We start from the raw sequence: 16,055 nt of genomic DNA, 5'->3' as shown, positions 1-16,055 counted from the left end.
TTCAGCTTAAAACATTTGGGAGTACAGTGTCCTGAACCCCATCATCGAATATAAAAGATAATTTGGGTAGTGATTTTTGTTAAAGGGAGGATTCCAGAAAAACATATTGTGTAGACAATTAGAAGAAACTATTATTTCAGTTCTCTTCTCTTGATAGTGTATAATGAAGGAACAGGATATTTCCTAAAAGTATAGTAACCTATTAAATTATTACTCAACTGTTTTTCATGATTTGGTGCCCTGGCTGTATGCATTTAGTCAACAGCCAAAAACATAGGAAGCATCAAAGAGATAAAGATAGATGTTAATTTCCTCTGTTCTTCCTCTCATAATTTTCTCAGGATGCTTGACCTAACCACCTGCGCTGTCTAATAGATCTTCCTGTAGTGATAGGAATAACCTATATTTGCAATGTTCCATATGGTAGTCACTAGCAACATGTGGCTGTTGGGCACTTGAAATGTGTGTAGCACAAATAGAAACTAAATTTTTAATTTTATTTAGTTTTAACTAATTGAAATTTAAATTACCACACAAGGCCATGACTACCTTGTTGAATGGCACAAGCCTAGACCTATCTCTGATTCTGGCACATTTATAGCATCTAGAATCACTTAGACATCTAGACAAAATGAAAAAAAAATGACTTCTTCTTGTTCTAAGGTAGAATTTTGTATTAAACATTTGCATTTTATCACAGTTTAAGAGTTAGGAGATGTATTAATAAATTGGTACAGATTATCCTCAATGATGGTTAGATTTAGATTTTTTTTTTTTACTTTTCAGTGGGTTTATGGGGGGTATTAATGCATTTTCAACTTAAAATATTTTTAACCTCCAATGGATTTATCAGGATATAGCCCCATCATAAGTCAACGAGCATCTGTATTTATACATGAAATATGAGGTTAGAGTAATACACTGTTGACCTTCAGATTTGAGGTAAAAGAATAGTACTTTGTTTTTACATGTTTGAAACATCTGTTATTGAAAAAAATGTACCTAAATTTTCTAATTGAGACCAAAGAAACAGAAAATAAATTTCGCGCAAGGAGTTTTCCTTCTCTAGCAATAGGGAGGGAGTTTTTGGGTCATGATTATACCTAACCGTAACAAAAGCCAAGAAAATCTCTTTTCTATTATTTTTTTGGAAACCTCATAGCTAGAACTTGTGGAGTCTCTCTGCCTCTTGTCCTTTCTCCACCTTTGAGTGAAGCCTCATGGTCTGTGATGTTTTCCTACCAAGAGAGGGCAATAGAGCAGAAAACTTGCAGGACTAGAAAAGACGTGGGTTCTGGTTCCAGCTCTGCCACATGGAGGGGCAACTGAGGACCAGCCGCTTAAAACTTCCCAGGGCCTCAGGTTTCCTCACTTAATCCCCATAATAACCTACAATTTTGAGTTCCCAGGCAAACCTGAAATTACATCATATTCATTATCTGTTGTTACACTTTATCCTGCCCCCAAAATCTTATTGAAATTGTGTAAGGAATAAAAACAAATTGGTGGTTGAAATGCTAGGTAAATGCAAAAAGAATAAAGATATGATCCAGAACAGTAAATGTTTATAGACTGCTTATAAAAAAGTTAATTCACTCATCTTGACAATGGCAATGATAACACGTGTGCTTCTTACCACCTGGGGATACTGGGTGAATGAAGGCATCTGAAGACTATAAAGTACAAGACAGATGTGGGTGGAATTAGATGAGAGCCTGGTCTGGCTTTCTCAGTTCTGATTACATTTCTTCCCTGATGACTCACTTACAAGTTAGTGAACTCCTTGTTTAAGTATTACAAACTGCACACCCTTTCCCTTCTCAATCTAGCTTCACATCAGGCCTTCCTGCCAAAGCGGCAAACTTGCCACATGGGGCAAAGTACTCCCCAAGCAGACAAGGCCCATCTGTGTCATGAATGATACCCAATGCTAATGCCATGCTCTGAAATGTAGTGCCCACCCAGGCTTTCCATTATGTTTTCTGCAATTGGTAGGCTGAACATGTAGTCAATAATCCTCTAAGGTGCTGTCAAAATCATTTAACTATTTAGTTCTGTAAAGTTAAAACTGCAACTGAGCACACCTCATAGTAACCCTAGAGTCTCACAGAACGCATCTATTTGAAGTAAATATGCACAGATGTCATGATTGCATTTTCAAAATTCATGAGCATGTTATAAACTCCCACTATAACCCAGCTTTTTGTCACCTTCAAGCTTAACTTCTTAGTATAACACTGTTGAGCTGTTTGTCATTTATGTCTTTTTAACTGAGTACTATGTCTTGGGACTTGATATCAGTCCTTCTGTTACAATGCCAGCCACTGCTGTGATTATTGCCTGCAGGTTGAGTAATTACTCAGGGAGGAAATAACATGTTATCCCTTCTCAAGATATTTTTGCTTGTAGTCACTTAGGTTTCAGAATAATTCACTAGCATCCCTTAAAAATATTGACTCTGTGTACATTTTTTATAAAGGCTATAAGCATGAAAGAGATCAAAAGAGAAGCTTTTTTTTTTTTCCTTGAGAAACTGTGTGTGCTGAAAACAGCCTGGTTTAGAAGTTAGGAAGAGACTGGGCGCAGTGGCTCATGCCTGTAATCCCAGCATTTTGGGAGGCTGAGGCAGGCAGATCACCTGAGGTCAGGAGTTCAAGACCAGCCTGGCCAACATGGGGAAACCCCATCTCTACTAAAAATACAAAAATTAGCCAGGCGTGGTGGCACGTGCCTGTAGTCCCAGCTACTTGGGAGGCTGAGGCAGGAGAATCACTTGAACCCGGGAGGTGGAGGTTGCAGTCACCCGGGATCACACCATTGCACTCTAGCCTGGGCAAGAAGACTGAAACTCCATCTCAAAAAAAAAAAAAAAAAAAAAAGGAAGAATCTTAAATAAACTCTTAATGATTTGGGTTTATATAATGCATTTGTCCTGAAATACGTACTTGTGTTCCTATGTCAGCCATTAATTTGAGAACTGTTACAAGGCCTTAACAGCCTTTTTTTTATATTCTCAATAAACAAGAACCAGACTCAGCAGATAGCTTTTCTGCCTGGTATTGTTTTATTAGTGTAAATAGCTTTATGGTGAAGATTTATTCAGAGGTTTATTGGCAACAAGGTGAGTAACTGTAGTTAAATATCTTTTGTGATGAGGTAATTTGCAAAACTGAGCATCTTTGATTTTGTATGGTGGTATGAAACCCACCAATTGGCTCAGTCACACTCCATTTAGTAGACGTCAAGTTTCCCTGGCTTTGTGTGGTTTTCCAGAGTGGAGAGGAGTCAAGATCCCCATTTGCACCCATAGGTGTTAAGAAACGCTGGTTGCCCGCCAGTGGATTTGTTATTTCTGGTTGTGTGCTTCCAGCTGTGAATCATGGCTCAGAAAATAAGAAAGTGTTGTGTGAGGGTACCTATTAACAAGTGCCCTTCAGCTCCTATAATTAATTCAGTGTTCCTTCCCTTTAAAGGTGACCAGATAACCTATAACCAGCCAGTTTGCTTTCTCAGATAAAGGCTTTTCATTTTTCTACATGCCCTCAAATCAGCCTTGCTTTCTTCCTTCTTTCAATGCTGTGTACCTGAACCTAAGACTATTATATGAACTGAAAGCTTTGAACATCAGTGCTGTGATCATCCAGTAAGGCAGTCCAATTTCCACTTTGTTCAAATAGTGCTCTCCTGTCTTGTCTGGGAAAAGGTGTCTGCCAATTCATTTTTCTCTTCTTATCAGCAAAACGCATATATACCGTGCTCACGTTGCTTAATATAAAACACAGAGAAAATCCCTGAACAATCAGAAGACCAGTTAGAAAAACTGCCCAGGCTCTTGCTCTTATCCCAAAGCACACACTTTTGTTTGCCGTCAAATGAGAAAGCAAATCGACAAAGCTCTGATTTTACAGGTGCCAGTCATCACAAATTATTAGGCCTTGATAACAGTCTTCTTTAAACAAGGAATATTTATCATATGCTCAACTTCTTAGGAATAATTTCCCTCTCCTGCATCCCCTAGTTCTCAAATCTCTTTTACAGGCCAGATAGTCTTGGAAAATAGCAATTAATTCATCTTGGAGAAATTCTTGGCAAAGCTATGGGAGTCCAAACCCCAACCCCTTCCAAGGTACCTATTGTAAGTGCAATAGAATTGCAGGAGATGATAAAAGAATCAACTATCAAAACTGGCCTTTGGACTAGCTTTACCAATATCAAAATTTCTGACCCTTTGTCTCCCTAAAGAACTTTCTTAGGGTATTCCTTCCTCCACCCCCTGCCAACTTTGTACTCACAAGTCTTTTGAAGTTTTTCTACAAACAGACCTCCATCTTCCATTCTGCATCAGCAGAGTGCCCTAACTTGATTGAACATTAAACAAATGCAGTGATTTATTCCCTGCCTCACTGGACCGTCTATGGAACAGCATGGCAAAATTCTAAATGAAAGGAATGTGCAGACCGTGATGCATGAGTGCAGGGGACTCCAGGCATCTAACTTTCACCTAGGACAAAAGTTCAAGCAAAGCATCACAGGTCTCCCTGCCGGTTCACATGGGGAGCCAGACACACCCTTGAGACATAAAAGGAAATTGAAGGCATGTTAGAGAGGCCTCAAGTCAGAATATGCTAGGAGCTTAAATGTCCTGATCCCAGGTCCTGGTCCCAGGTCCAAGTCAGGGGAAGACCCTGGACAAGGTACTTATCCTCCTTTAGAATCTCAGTATAAAGTGGGCATAATGATACCTTTTCCACCATGTGAAAGATTTGTCTGAGGGTAAAAAGAAAAAAAAATAGTGCCTGTGCAAATTATTCAAAAACTGTAAAATGCTATAGAATTGTTTAATGGTGCCATGACCAAGTTTAGAATCTAAAAGGAAAATGGGACAAAATCAAAAATAAAGGCTAACCAGGATCTAAGAACATAAAGTAAATAATATATTAATCTGACTATGTATATTAGAAAACAAGAATGGAATTTTACCAAGTATATGTCTATGTAATAGCTAATATTTCACTAAATGAAGGCCACTGCAGGGAAGAAGGGTTGGCTTCTATTTAACTACTAATTTAAGAAATTATGTTTAAACTTATGAATTTAAAAATTAATGATATAGCCGGGCGCGGTGGCTCACGCCTGTAATCCCAGCACTTTGGGAGGCCGAGGCGGGTGGATCACGAGGTCAGGAGATCGAGACCATCCTGGCTAACACGGTGAAACCCCGTCTCTACTAAAAATACAAAAAATTAGCCGGGCGTGGTAGCGGGCGCCTGTAGTCCCAGCTACTCGGGAGGCTGAGGCAGGAGAATGGCGTGAACCCGGGAGGCGGAGCTTGCAGTGAGCCGAGATCGCGCCACTGCACTCCAGCCTGGGCGACAGAGCAAGACTCCGTCTCAAAAAAAAAAAAAAAAAAAAAAAAAAAAAAAAAAAAAAAAAAAAAATTAATGATATACTTATTGATTTAAGAAATGCTGTATTGATACACAGGTATTAATATACAAAGATTTTAGTGGAACCTGATTTGTTTTAAATGGTAAAGGATATTATATGTTAACAAATATATAAAAACATAAAACACATTTTACTTATTTATGGCCACTAATGACCTTCATCAGGGCAACATGTTGTGTGTTTTTTTTTTAATACTTTAAGTTGTGGGGTACATGAGCAGAATGTGCAGGTTTGTTACATAGGTATACATGTGCCATGGTGGCTTGCTGCACCCATCAACCCGTCATCTACATTAGGTATTTCTCCTAATGCTATCCCTTCCCTAGTCCCGCACCCACCAACAGGACCTGGTGTGTGATGTTCCCCTCCCTGTGTCCATGTCTTCTCATTGTTCAACTCCCACTTACAAGTGAGAACATGTGGTGTTTGGTTTTCTGTTCTTGTGTTAGTTTGCTGAGAATGATGGTTTCCAGCTTCATCCATATCTCTGCAAAGGACATGAACTCATCCTTTTTATGGCTGCATAGTATTTCATGGTGTATATGTGCCATGTTTTCTTTATCCAGTCTATCACTGATGGACATTTGGGTTGGTTCCAAGTCTTTGCTATTGTGATCAGTGCTGCAATAAACATATGTGTGCATGTGTCTTTATAGTAGAATGATTTATATTCCTTTGGGTATATACTCAGTAATGGGATTGCTGGGTCAAATGGTATTTCTGGTTCTAGATCCTTAAGGAATCTCCACACTGTCTTCCACAATGGTTGAACTAATTTACACTCCCACCAACAGTGGAAAAGTGTTCCTATTTCTCCACATCCTCTCCAGCATTTGTTGTTTCCTGACTTTTTAGTGATCACCATTCTAACTAGCATGAGATGGTATGTCACTGTGGTTTTGTTTTGCATTTCTCTAACGACCAATGATGATGAGGTTTTTTTCATATGTTTGTTGGCTGCATAAATGTCTTCTTTTGAGAAGTGTCTGCTCATATCCTTTGCCCATATTTTGACGGGGTTGTTTTTTTCTTGTAAATTTGTTTAAGTTCTTCGTAGTTTCTGGATATTAGCCTTTGTCAGATCGATAGATTGCAAAAATTTTCTCCCATTCTGTAGGTTGCCTGTTCACTCTGATGACAGTTTTTTTTGCTGTGCAGAAGCTCTATAGTTTAATCAGATCCCACTTGTCTATTTTGGCTTTTGTTGCCATTGCTTTTGGTGTTTTAGTCATGAAGTCTTTGCCCATGTCCATGTCCTGAATGGTATTGCCTAGGTTTTCTTCTGGGTTTTTATGGTTTTGTGTCTTATATTTAAGTCTTTAATTCATCTTGAGTTAACTTTTGTATAAGGTGTAAGGAAGGGATCCAGTTTCAGCTTTCTGCATATGGCTAGCCAGTTTTTCCAACACCATTTATTAAATAGGGAAATCCTTTTTCCATTGCTTGTTTTTGTCAGGTTTGTCAAAGATCAGATGGATGTAGATTGCAGTGTAATTTCTGAGGCCTCTGTTCTGTTCCATTGGTCTGTATATCTGTTTTGGTACCAGTACCATGCAGTTTTGGTTACTGTAGCCTTATAGTATAGTTTTAAGTCAGGTAGTATGATACCTCCAGCTTTGTTCTTTTTGCTTAACATTGTCTTGGCTCTGTGGGCTCTTTTTTTGGTTCCATATGAAATTTAAAGTCGTTTTTTCCAATTCTGTGAAGAAAGTCAATGGTAGCTTGATGGGGGTAGCACTGAATCTATAATTTACTTTGGGCAGTATGGCCATTTTCATGATTCTTACTATCTGTGAGCATGGAATGTTTTTCCATTTGTTTGTGTCCTCTCTTATTTCCTTGAGCAGTGGTTTGTAGTTCTCCTTGAAGAGTTCCTACATGTCCCTTGTAAGTTGTATTCCTAGGTATTTTATTCTCTTTGTAGCAATTGTGAATGAGAGTTCACTCATGATTTGGCTCTCTGTTTGTCTATTATTGGTGTATAAGAATGCTTGTGATTTTTGCACATTGATTTTGTGTCCTGAGACTTTGCTGAAGTTGCTTATCAGCTTAAGGAGTTTTTGGCCTGAGACGATGGGGTTTTCTAAATATACAAACATGTCATCTGCAAACAGAGACAATATGACTTCCTCTCTTTCTATTTGAATACCCTTTATTTCTTTCTATTGCCTGATTGCCCTGGCCAGAACTTCCAATAGTATGTTGAATAGGAGTGGTGAGAGAGGGCATCCTTGTCTTGTGCCAGTTTTCAAAGGGAATGCTTCCAGTTTTTGCCCATTCAGTATGATATTGGCTGTGGGTTTGTATAAATAGCTCTTATTATTTTGAGATCCATTCCATCGATACCTAGTTTACTGAGAATTTTTAGCATGAAGGGCTGTTGAATTTTGACGAAGGCCTTTTCTGCATCTATTGAGATAATCATATGGTTTTTGTCATTGGTTCTGTTTATGTGATGGCCTACATTTATTGATTTGCATATTTTGAACCAGCCTTGCATCCCAGGGATGAAGCCAACTTGATCATGGTAGATAAGCTTTTTGATGTGCTGCTGGATTTGGTTTGCCAGTATTTTATTGAGGATTTTCACATCAATGTTCATCAGGGATATTGGCCTGAAATTTCCTCTTTTTGTTGTGTCACTGCTAGGTTTTGGTATCAGGATGATGCTGGCCTCATAAAATGAGTTAGGGAGGATTCCCACTTTTTTCTATTTTTTGGAATAGTTTCAGAAGGAATGGTACCAGCTTCTCTTTGTACCTCTGGTAGAATTTGGCTGTGAATCCGTCTGGTCCTGGACCTTTTTTGGTTGGTAGGCTATCAATTACTGCTTCAATTTTAGAACTTGTTACTGGTCTATTCAGGGATTTGACTTCTTCCTGGTTTAGTCTTGAGAGGGTGTATGTGTTTTGGGAGCCAAAAAGGCCAAAGGGATCATGACCAACTCAGCATTCCACTGGAGGCTACTTGATCAAACAGCAAACTGTTTATCGTGAATACAGAATGTGGGCAAACTTACTTCTGTGCCTGCCCTAGAAGGTTTGCTGAGGGCCATCACTCCCTGGCACTGGCTCCTTGAGGTTATCTACTGGGACATCTAGAGCCTATTGTTTGAGGAATGCAGTCTTGCAAGCCTACTCTGGACCTAACAGCTGACCTCTTCTTCCAACTCACCTTCTCGCTATCTCTTTTGCCTAATAAATACAGAGGGTGGTGTAAAGCTCAGGGCCCTTGTCCATTAGAGGCAAGTTGCCCCCTGACCCCTACTTCCAAACATACTCTTTTGTCTTTGTCTTTTATTTCTGCATTCGCCCCCTTTTGTTCTGTCCCCCAAGGTCCATACAGGCTACATATGTGTCCAGGAATTTATCCATTTCTTCTAGATTTTCTAGTTTATTTGCATAGAGGTGTTTATAATATTCTCTGATAATAGTTTGTATTTCTGTGGGATCAGTGGTAATATCCCCTTTATCATTTTTTATTGCATCTCTTTGATTCTTCTCTCTTTTCTTCTTTATTAGTCTGTCTAGTGGTCTATTTTGCTGATCTTTTCAAAAAACCAGCTCCTGGATTCATTGATTTATTTGAAGGGCTTTTTGTGTCTCTATCTCCTTCAGTTCTGCTCTGATCTTAGTTATTTCTTGTCTTCTGCTAGCTTTTGAATTTGTTTGCTCTTTCTTCTCTAGTTCTTTTAATCGTGATGTTAGGGTGTCTATTTTAGATATTTCCTGCTTTCTCTTGTAGGCATCTAGTGCTATAAATTTCCCTCTACACACTGCTTTAAATATGCCCCAGAGATTCTGGTACGTTGTGTCTTTGTTCTCATTGGTTTCAAAGAACATCTTTAATTTTGCCTTCATTTTGTTATTTACCCAGTAGTCATTCAGGAGCAGGTTGTTCAGTTTCCATGTAGTTGTGTGATTTTGAGTGAGTTTCTTAATTCTGAGTTCTAAATAGATTGCACTGTAGTCTGAGAGACTGTTTGTTAGGATTTCTGTTCTTTTGCATTTGCTGAGGAGTGTTTTACTTAAAATTACATGGTCAATTTAAAAATAGGTGCAATGTGATGCTGAGAAGAGTGTATATTCTGTTGATTTGGGGTGGGGAGTTCTGTAGATATCTATTAGGTCCGCTTGGTCCAGAGCTCAGTTCAACTCCTGGATATCCTTGTTAATTTTCTGTCTCATTGATCTGCCTAATATTGACAGTGGGGTGTTAAAGTGTCTATTTATTATTTAGACTCCCACTATTATTGTGTGGGAGTCAAAGTCTCTTTGTAGGTCTCTAAGAACTTGCTTTATGAATCTGGGTGCTCCTGTATTGGGTGCATGTATATTTAGGATAGTTAGCTCTTCTTGTTCCATTGATGCCTTTACCATTATGTAATGGCCTTCTTTGTCTCTTTTGATCTTTGTTGGTTTAAAGTCTGTTTTATCAGAGACTAGGATTGCAACCCCTGCTTTTTTTTTTTTTGTTTTCCATTTACTTGGTAAATCTTCCTCCATCCCTTTATTTTGAGCCTATGTGTGTCTTTTCATGTGAGATGGGCCTCCTGAATACAGCACACTGATGGGTCTTGACTCTTTATCCAATTTGCCAGTCTGTGTCTTTTAATTGGGGAATTTAGCCCATTTACATTTAAGGTTAATATTATTATGTGTGAATTTGATCCTGCCATTATGACGCTAGCTGGTTATTTTGCCCGTTAGTTGATGCACTTTCTTCATAGCGTCAATGGTCTTTACAATTTGGGATGTTTTTGCAGTGGCTGGTACCAGTTGTTCCTTTCCATGTTGGTGCTTCCTTCAGGAGCTCTTGTAAGGCAGGCCTGGTGGTGACAAAAATCTGTCAGCATTTGCTTCTCTGTAAAGGATTTTATTTCTCCTTCACTTAGGAAGCTTGGTTTGGCTGGATATGAAATTCTGGGTTGAAAATTATTTTCTTTAAGAATGTGGAATATTGGCCCTCACTCTCTTCTGGCTTGTAGGGTTTCTGCCGGGAGATCTGCTGTTAGTCTGATTGTCTTCCCTTTGTGGGTAACCCAACCTTTCTCTCTGGCTGCCCTTAACATTTTTTCCTTCATTTCAACCTTGGTGAATCTGAAGATTATGTGTCTTGGGATTGCTCTTCTCGAGGAGTATCTTTATGGTGTTCTCCATATTTCCTAAATTTGAATGTTGGCCTGCCTTGATAGATGGGGAAATTCTCCTGGATAATACCCTGAAGAGTGTTTTCCAACTTGGTTCCATTCTCCCCATCACTTTCGGGTACACCAATCAAACGTAGATTTGGTCTTTTCACATAGTCCCAATTTCTTGGAGGCTTTGTTTGTTTCTTTTCACTCTTTTTTCTGTAATCTTTTCTTCTCACTTTATTTTATTAATTTGATCTTCAATCACTGATATCCTTTCTTCTGCTTGATCGATTTGGCTATTGAAGCTTGTGTATGCTTCATGAAGTTCTTGTCTTGCGTTTTTCAGCTCCATCAGGTCATTTATGTTCTTCTCTACACTGATTATTCTAGTTAGCAATTCATCTAACCTTTTTTCAAGGTTCTTAGCTTCCTTGCATTGGGTTAGAACATGCTCCTTTAGCTCGGAGGAGTTTGTTATTACCCACCTTCTGAAGCCTACTTCTGTCAATTCCTCAAACTCATTCTCCATCTGGTTTTGTTCCCTTGCTGGCGAGGAGTTGTGATCCTTTGGTTGAGAAGAGGAGTTCTGGTTTTTGGAATTTTCAGTGTTTCTGCACTGGTTTTTCCCCATCTTTTTGGTTTTATTTACCTTTGGTCTTTGATGTTGTTGACCTTCTGATGGGGTCTGTGAGTGGATGTCCTTTTTGTTAATGTTGATACTATTCCTTTCTGTTTGTTACTTTTCCTTCTAACAGTCAGGCCGCTCTGCTGCAGGTCTGCTGGAGTTTGCTGGAGGTCCACTCCAGACCCTGTCTCCTGTATGAAATGTCTATTGGCCCCTAATGGGAGATGTCTCCCAGTCAGGATACATGGGGGTCAGGGACCCACTTGAGGAGGCAGCCTGTCCCTTATCAGAGCTCAAATGCTGTGCTGGGAGATCCGCTGCTCTCTTCAGAGCCTCCAGGCAGGAATGTTTAAGTCTGAGAAGCTGCGCCCACAGCCACCCCTTCCCCCAGGTTCTCTGTCCCAGGGAGATGGGGGTTTTATCTATAAGTCCCTGACTGGGGCTGCTGCCTTTCTTTCAGAGATGACCTGCCCAAAGAGGAGGAATCTAGAGAGGCAGTTTGGCCACAGCGGCCTTGCTGAGCTGCGGTGGGCTCCGCCCCATTCAAACTTCCCAGTAGCTTTGTTTACACTGTGAGGGTAAAACCGCCTACTCAAGCCTCAGCAATGGCAGACGCCCCTCCCCTCACCAAGCTCAAGCATCCCAGGTCAATCTCAGACTGCTGGGCTGGCAGGAGAATTTCAAGCCAGTGGATCTTAGCTAGCTGGGCTCCATGGGGGTGGGACCCACTGAGCCAGACCACTTGGCTCCCTGGCTTCAGCCCCTTTCCAGGGGAGTGAATGGTTCTGTCTTGCTGGCATTCCAGGCGCCACTGGGGTATGAAAAATAAACTGCTGCGGCTAGCTCGGTGTCTGTCCAAATGACCGCCCAGTTTTGTGCTTGAAACCCAGGGCCCTGGTGGCATAGGCACTGGGGGAAATCTCCTGGTCTGCCAGTTGCAAAGACTATGGGAAAAGTGCAGTATCTGGACTAGAGTGCACCATTCCTCCTGGTACAGTCTCTCATGGCTTCCCTTGGCTGGGGGAAGGAGATCCCCCAACCCCTTGCACTTCGCGGCTGAGGGGACACCCCACCCTGCTTCAGCTCACCTTCCGTGGGCTGCACCCAATGTCTAACCAGTCCCAGTGAGATGAACTGGGTACCTCAGTTGGAAATGGAGAAATCACCCGCCTTCTGCATTGATCTCGCTGGGAACTGCAGACCAGAGCTGTTCCTATTCGGCCATCTTGCCAGCAACTCCAGGGCAACATGTTTTACTTCAACCAAAGATTTAGATATACCGCATATTTTATTCATGGTTGTATTCATTTTCCTCTCCATGCTAATAATATGCTCAAGTATTGTATTCATCTATAACACATGCCTTGGTCAGAAGGATCTTTACGATAATATTTGGAACAGCACTTGGCCCAAAGCAGGCCCTTAGAAAGCTATTAATAAATACCTGCTAAGACACATGAAATCATCTGGGTACTTCAGGTAAGTAATGCTGGGCATTACTCTGGGATCAATTGATTCCTCCACTTCAGGGAGTCAATTATTTGAAAAATGTGTGCATTCTAATAGCAATGTGTGCATTCTAATAGCAAGCCCATAGCTTCTGTTGGGTTCTCAAAGGGCTAAGAACTAGTTGTCAAAAAGGTAATAAGTAAGTGGCATCTGACTGAGTTGAACTCCAAAGGCTTTCTAACAGGAGATGTGCTTCTTGTCCTAGGTATTACAGTTTGAGCCTGGCCACATCAAGAGGAGGGGTAGAGCTAAGACCATGGCTCTAGTTGACATCCAGTTGGATCACCATGAACGATGCGATTGTATCTGCAGCTCAAGACCACCTCGATAAGAGAATGTGCACATCCTTACATTAAGCCTGAAAGAACCTTTAGTTTAAGGAGGGTGAGATAAGAGACCCTTTTCCTACTAGCAACCAAACTTACTACTAGCCTGCAATGCAATGAACACAAGTGGTTGCTGAGTCTCAGCCTTGCTTTGTTAATGCCATGGCAAGTAGAAAGGTATATCATCAACTTCTATACCTAAGAATATAGGATTGCATTTAATAATAGTGTTTGAGGTTATATATGCACAAACACACACAGAAATATATTCATGTCTATGTGTATATAGATCAAATTTTTTTTTGGTATATATAACCAGGTACACCAGAGCTTACATATGTTTGAGTTAGACTCTTAAAATCCTTTGCCAAAATAAGGGATGGTCAAATATATGAAACATGTCTTTAGAAAATTTAGGAGATAAATTTATTTTTAAATTTGGAAACACAAAACAATTTTGAATCTTGCTCTCTTAAAGAAAGCATCTTGTATATTAAAAATCAAAAGATGAGGCTTTCTTACATATACATCTTAGTTGATTATTAAAAAAGGAAAAATATGGTTTCCAGAGAAAAGGCCAATACCTAAGCATTTTTTCCATGAGAAGCACTGCATACTTACCTATGTGGACTATAATAACCTGTCTCCAAAACCATGCCATAATAATATAAGTGCTTTAGAAATTAAATCATTGTGTTTTTTATGCATTTTGCTGAGGCATGCTTATTCATGTAACACCTATCTCAAAAACTTACTTAGAAGGTTTTTTATTATAGTCCTACAAAAGACAATGTATAAGCTGTAACAGAATTTTGAATTGTTTTTCTTTGCAAAACCCCTCCACAAAAGCAAATCCTTTCAAGAATGGCATGGGCATTCTGTATGAACCTTTCCAGATGGTGTTCAGTGAAAGATGCGGGTAGTTGAGAACTTAAAAAGTGAACATTGAAACATCGACGTAACTGGAAATTAGGTGGGATATTTGATAGGATCCATATCTAATCATGGATTCGAACTCTCCAAACTACACCAATTAATTTAATGTATCTTGCTTTTGTGTTCCCGTCTTTTTGAAATATAGACATGGATTTATAATGGCATTTTATATTTGGCAGGCCATCATAGATTATTTACAACCTAAAAGCTTTTGTGTATCAAAAAAATCACATTTTATTAATGTAAATTTCTAATGGTATACTTGCTCACTGTTCTGATTTCCTGTTTCTGAACCAAGTAAAATCAGTCCTAGAGGCTATGGTTCTTAATCTATGGAGCTTGCTTTAAGAAGCCAGTTGTCAATTGTGGTAACACAAGTTTGGCCCTGCTGTCCTACTGTTTAATAGAAAACTGTTTTACATTGGTTAATGGTATTTAGAGTAATTTTTTCTCTCTGCCTCCTTCGTGTCTGTTTTAAAGGAGACTAACTCCAGGAGTAGGAAATGATTCATCATTCTCCAAAGCAAGAGGCTTAAGAGAGAAACACCAAAATTCAGATAGCTCAGGGACTGCTAACAGAGAACTACATTTTTCTTATTGCCTTGAAAGTTAAAAGGAAAGCAGATTTCTTCAGTGACTTTGTGGTCCTACTAACTACAACCAGTTTGGGTGACAGGGCTGGTAAAGTCCCAGTGTTAGATGAGTGACCTAAATATACTTAGATTTCTAAGTATGGTGCTCTCAGGTCCAAGTTCAACTATTCTTAAACAGTGCAATTCTTCCCAGTTATTTGAGATGAAAGATCTCTGCTTATTGAAGATGTACCTTCTAAAACTTTCCTAAAAGTGTCTGATGTTTTTACTCAAGAGGGGAGTGGTAAAATTAAATACTCTATTGTTCAATTCTCTAAAATCCCAGAACACAATCAGAAATAGCTCAGGCAGACACTAATAATTAAGAACGCTCTTCCTCTTCATAACCGCTTTGCAAGTTTCCTGTGAAAACATCAGTTTCCTGTACCAAAGTCAAAATGAACGTTACATCACTCTAACCTGAACAGCTCACAATGTAGCTGTAAATATAAAAAATGAGAGTGTTCTACCCAGTTTTCAATAAACCTTCCAGGCTGCAATAACCAGCAAGGTTTTCAATTAAAGCCCTATCTGCACTTTTTATTTATTAGCTGAAATGTAAGCAGGCATATTCACTCACTTTTCTTTGCCTTTCCTGAGAGTTTTATTAAAACTTCTCCCTTGGTTACCTGTTATCTTTTGCACTTCTAACATGTAGCCAATAAATCTATTTGATAGCCATCAAAGGAATAAAAAGCTGGCCGTACAAATTACATTTCAAAACAAACCCTAATAAATCCACATTTCCGCATGGCTCATTCACCTGGAATAATGCCTTTTATTGAATATGTTCTTATAGGGCAAAACACTTTCATAAGTAGAGTTTTTTATGTTTTTTGTCATATCGGTAACATGCAGCTTTTTCCTCTCATAGCATTTTCTATAGCAAATGTAATATGCCTCTTATCTTCATGAAAAATAAATATTGCTTTTGAACAAAACTACTCCATTATTTAGTACTCAATTGCAGTTTTAAAAGGTGTACACTGCTAAAAAAGAAAAAAAAGAAAAGAAAACTTCCAGCCGGACGCGGTGGCTCAAGCCTGCAATCCTAGCACTTTGGGAGGCCGAGGGGGGTGGATCACACGGAGATCGAGACCATCCTGGTCAACATGGTGAAACCCTGTCTCTACTAAAAATACAAAAATGAGCCAGGTGTGGTGGTGGGCGCCTTTAGTCCCAGCTACTCAGAAGATGGAGGCAGGAGAATCACTTGAACCGGGAGGCAGAGGTTGCAGTAAGCCGAGATCACGCCACTGCACTCCAGCCTGGGCTACAGAACAAGACTCCTTTCAAAAAAAAAAAAGGAAAACTTTTTTTCACAAATGCATCAAACTGTTTGGAATGACAAGATTGAGTGATTTCTGAAGGCTTCATTTTATAATGCCTGAAAGAACAACACTTTGTTCCCCAATTACAGGCTTCTGTTCTGTCTTTGTCCTGCA

The 16,055-nt window shown here is 39.6% G+C and overlaps 1 protein-coding gene across 2 annotated transcripts in view; it reads left to right on the top strand.

The window, feature by feature from the left end:
• PDGFD (platelet derived growth factor D) overlaps positions 1 to 15,551 on the top strand; it is a 257,644-nt gene extending 242,093 nt beyond the window's left edge. For both annotated transcript variants that reach the window (XM_003828368.5, XM_003828367.5), the window contains exon 7: positions 12,922 to 15,551. In XM_003828368.5, coding sequence (XP_003828416.1) covers positions 12,922 to 13,047 — 126 coding nt within the window. In that variant the 3' untranslated portion in view covers positions 13,048 to 15,551. The remainder of the gene's footprint in view (positions 1 to 12,921) is intronic.
• The last annotated feature ends 504 nt before the right edge of the window (positions 15,552 to 16,055 follow it).

The sequence above is a fragment of the Pan paniscus genome, chromosome 9 (genome assembly GCF_029289425.2).
Source record: "Pan paniscus chromosome 9, NHGRI_mPanPan1-v2.0_pri, whole genome shotgun sequence".
Taxonomy (NCBI): Eukaryota; Metazoa; Chordata; class Mammalia; order Primates; family Hominidae; genus Pan; species Pan paniscus.
The sequence above is the reverse complement of the archived record's forward strand: the minus strand, read 5'-3'. Positions and strand labels throughout refer to the sequence as shown.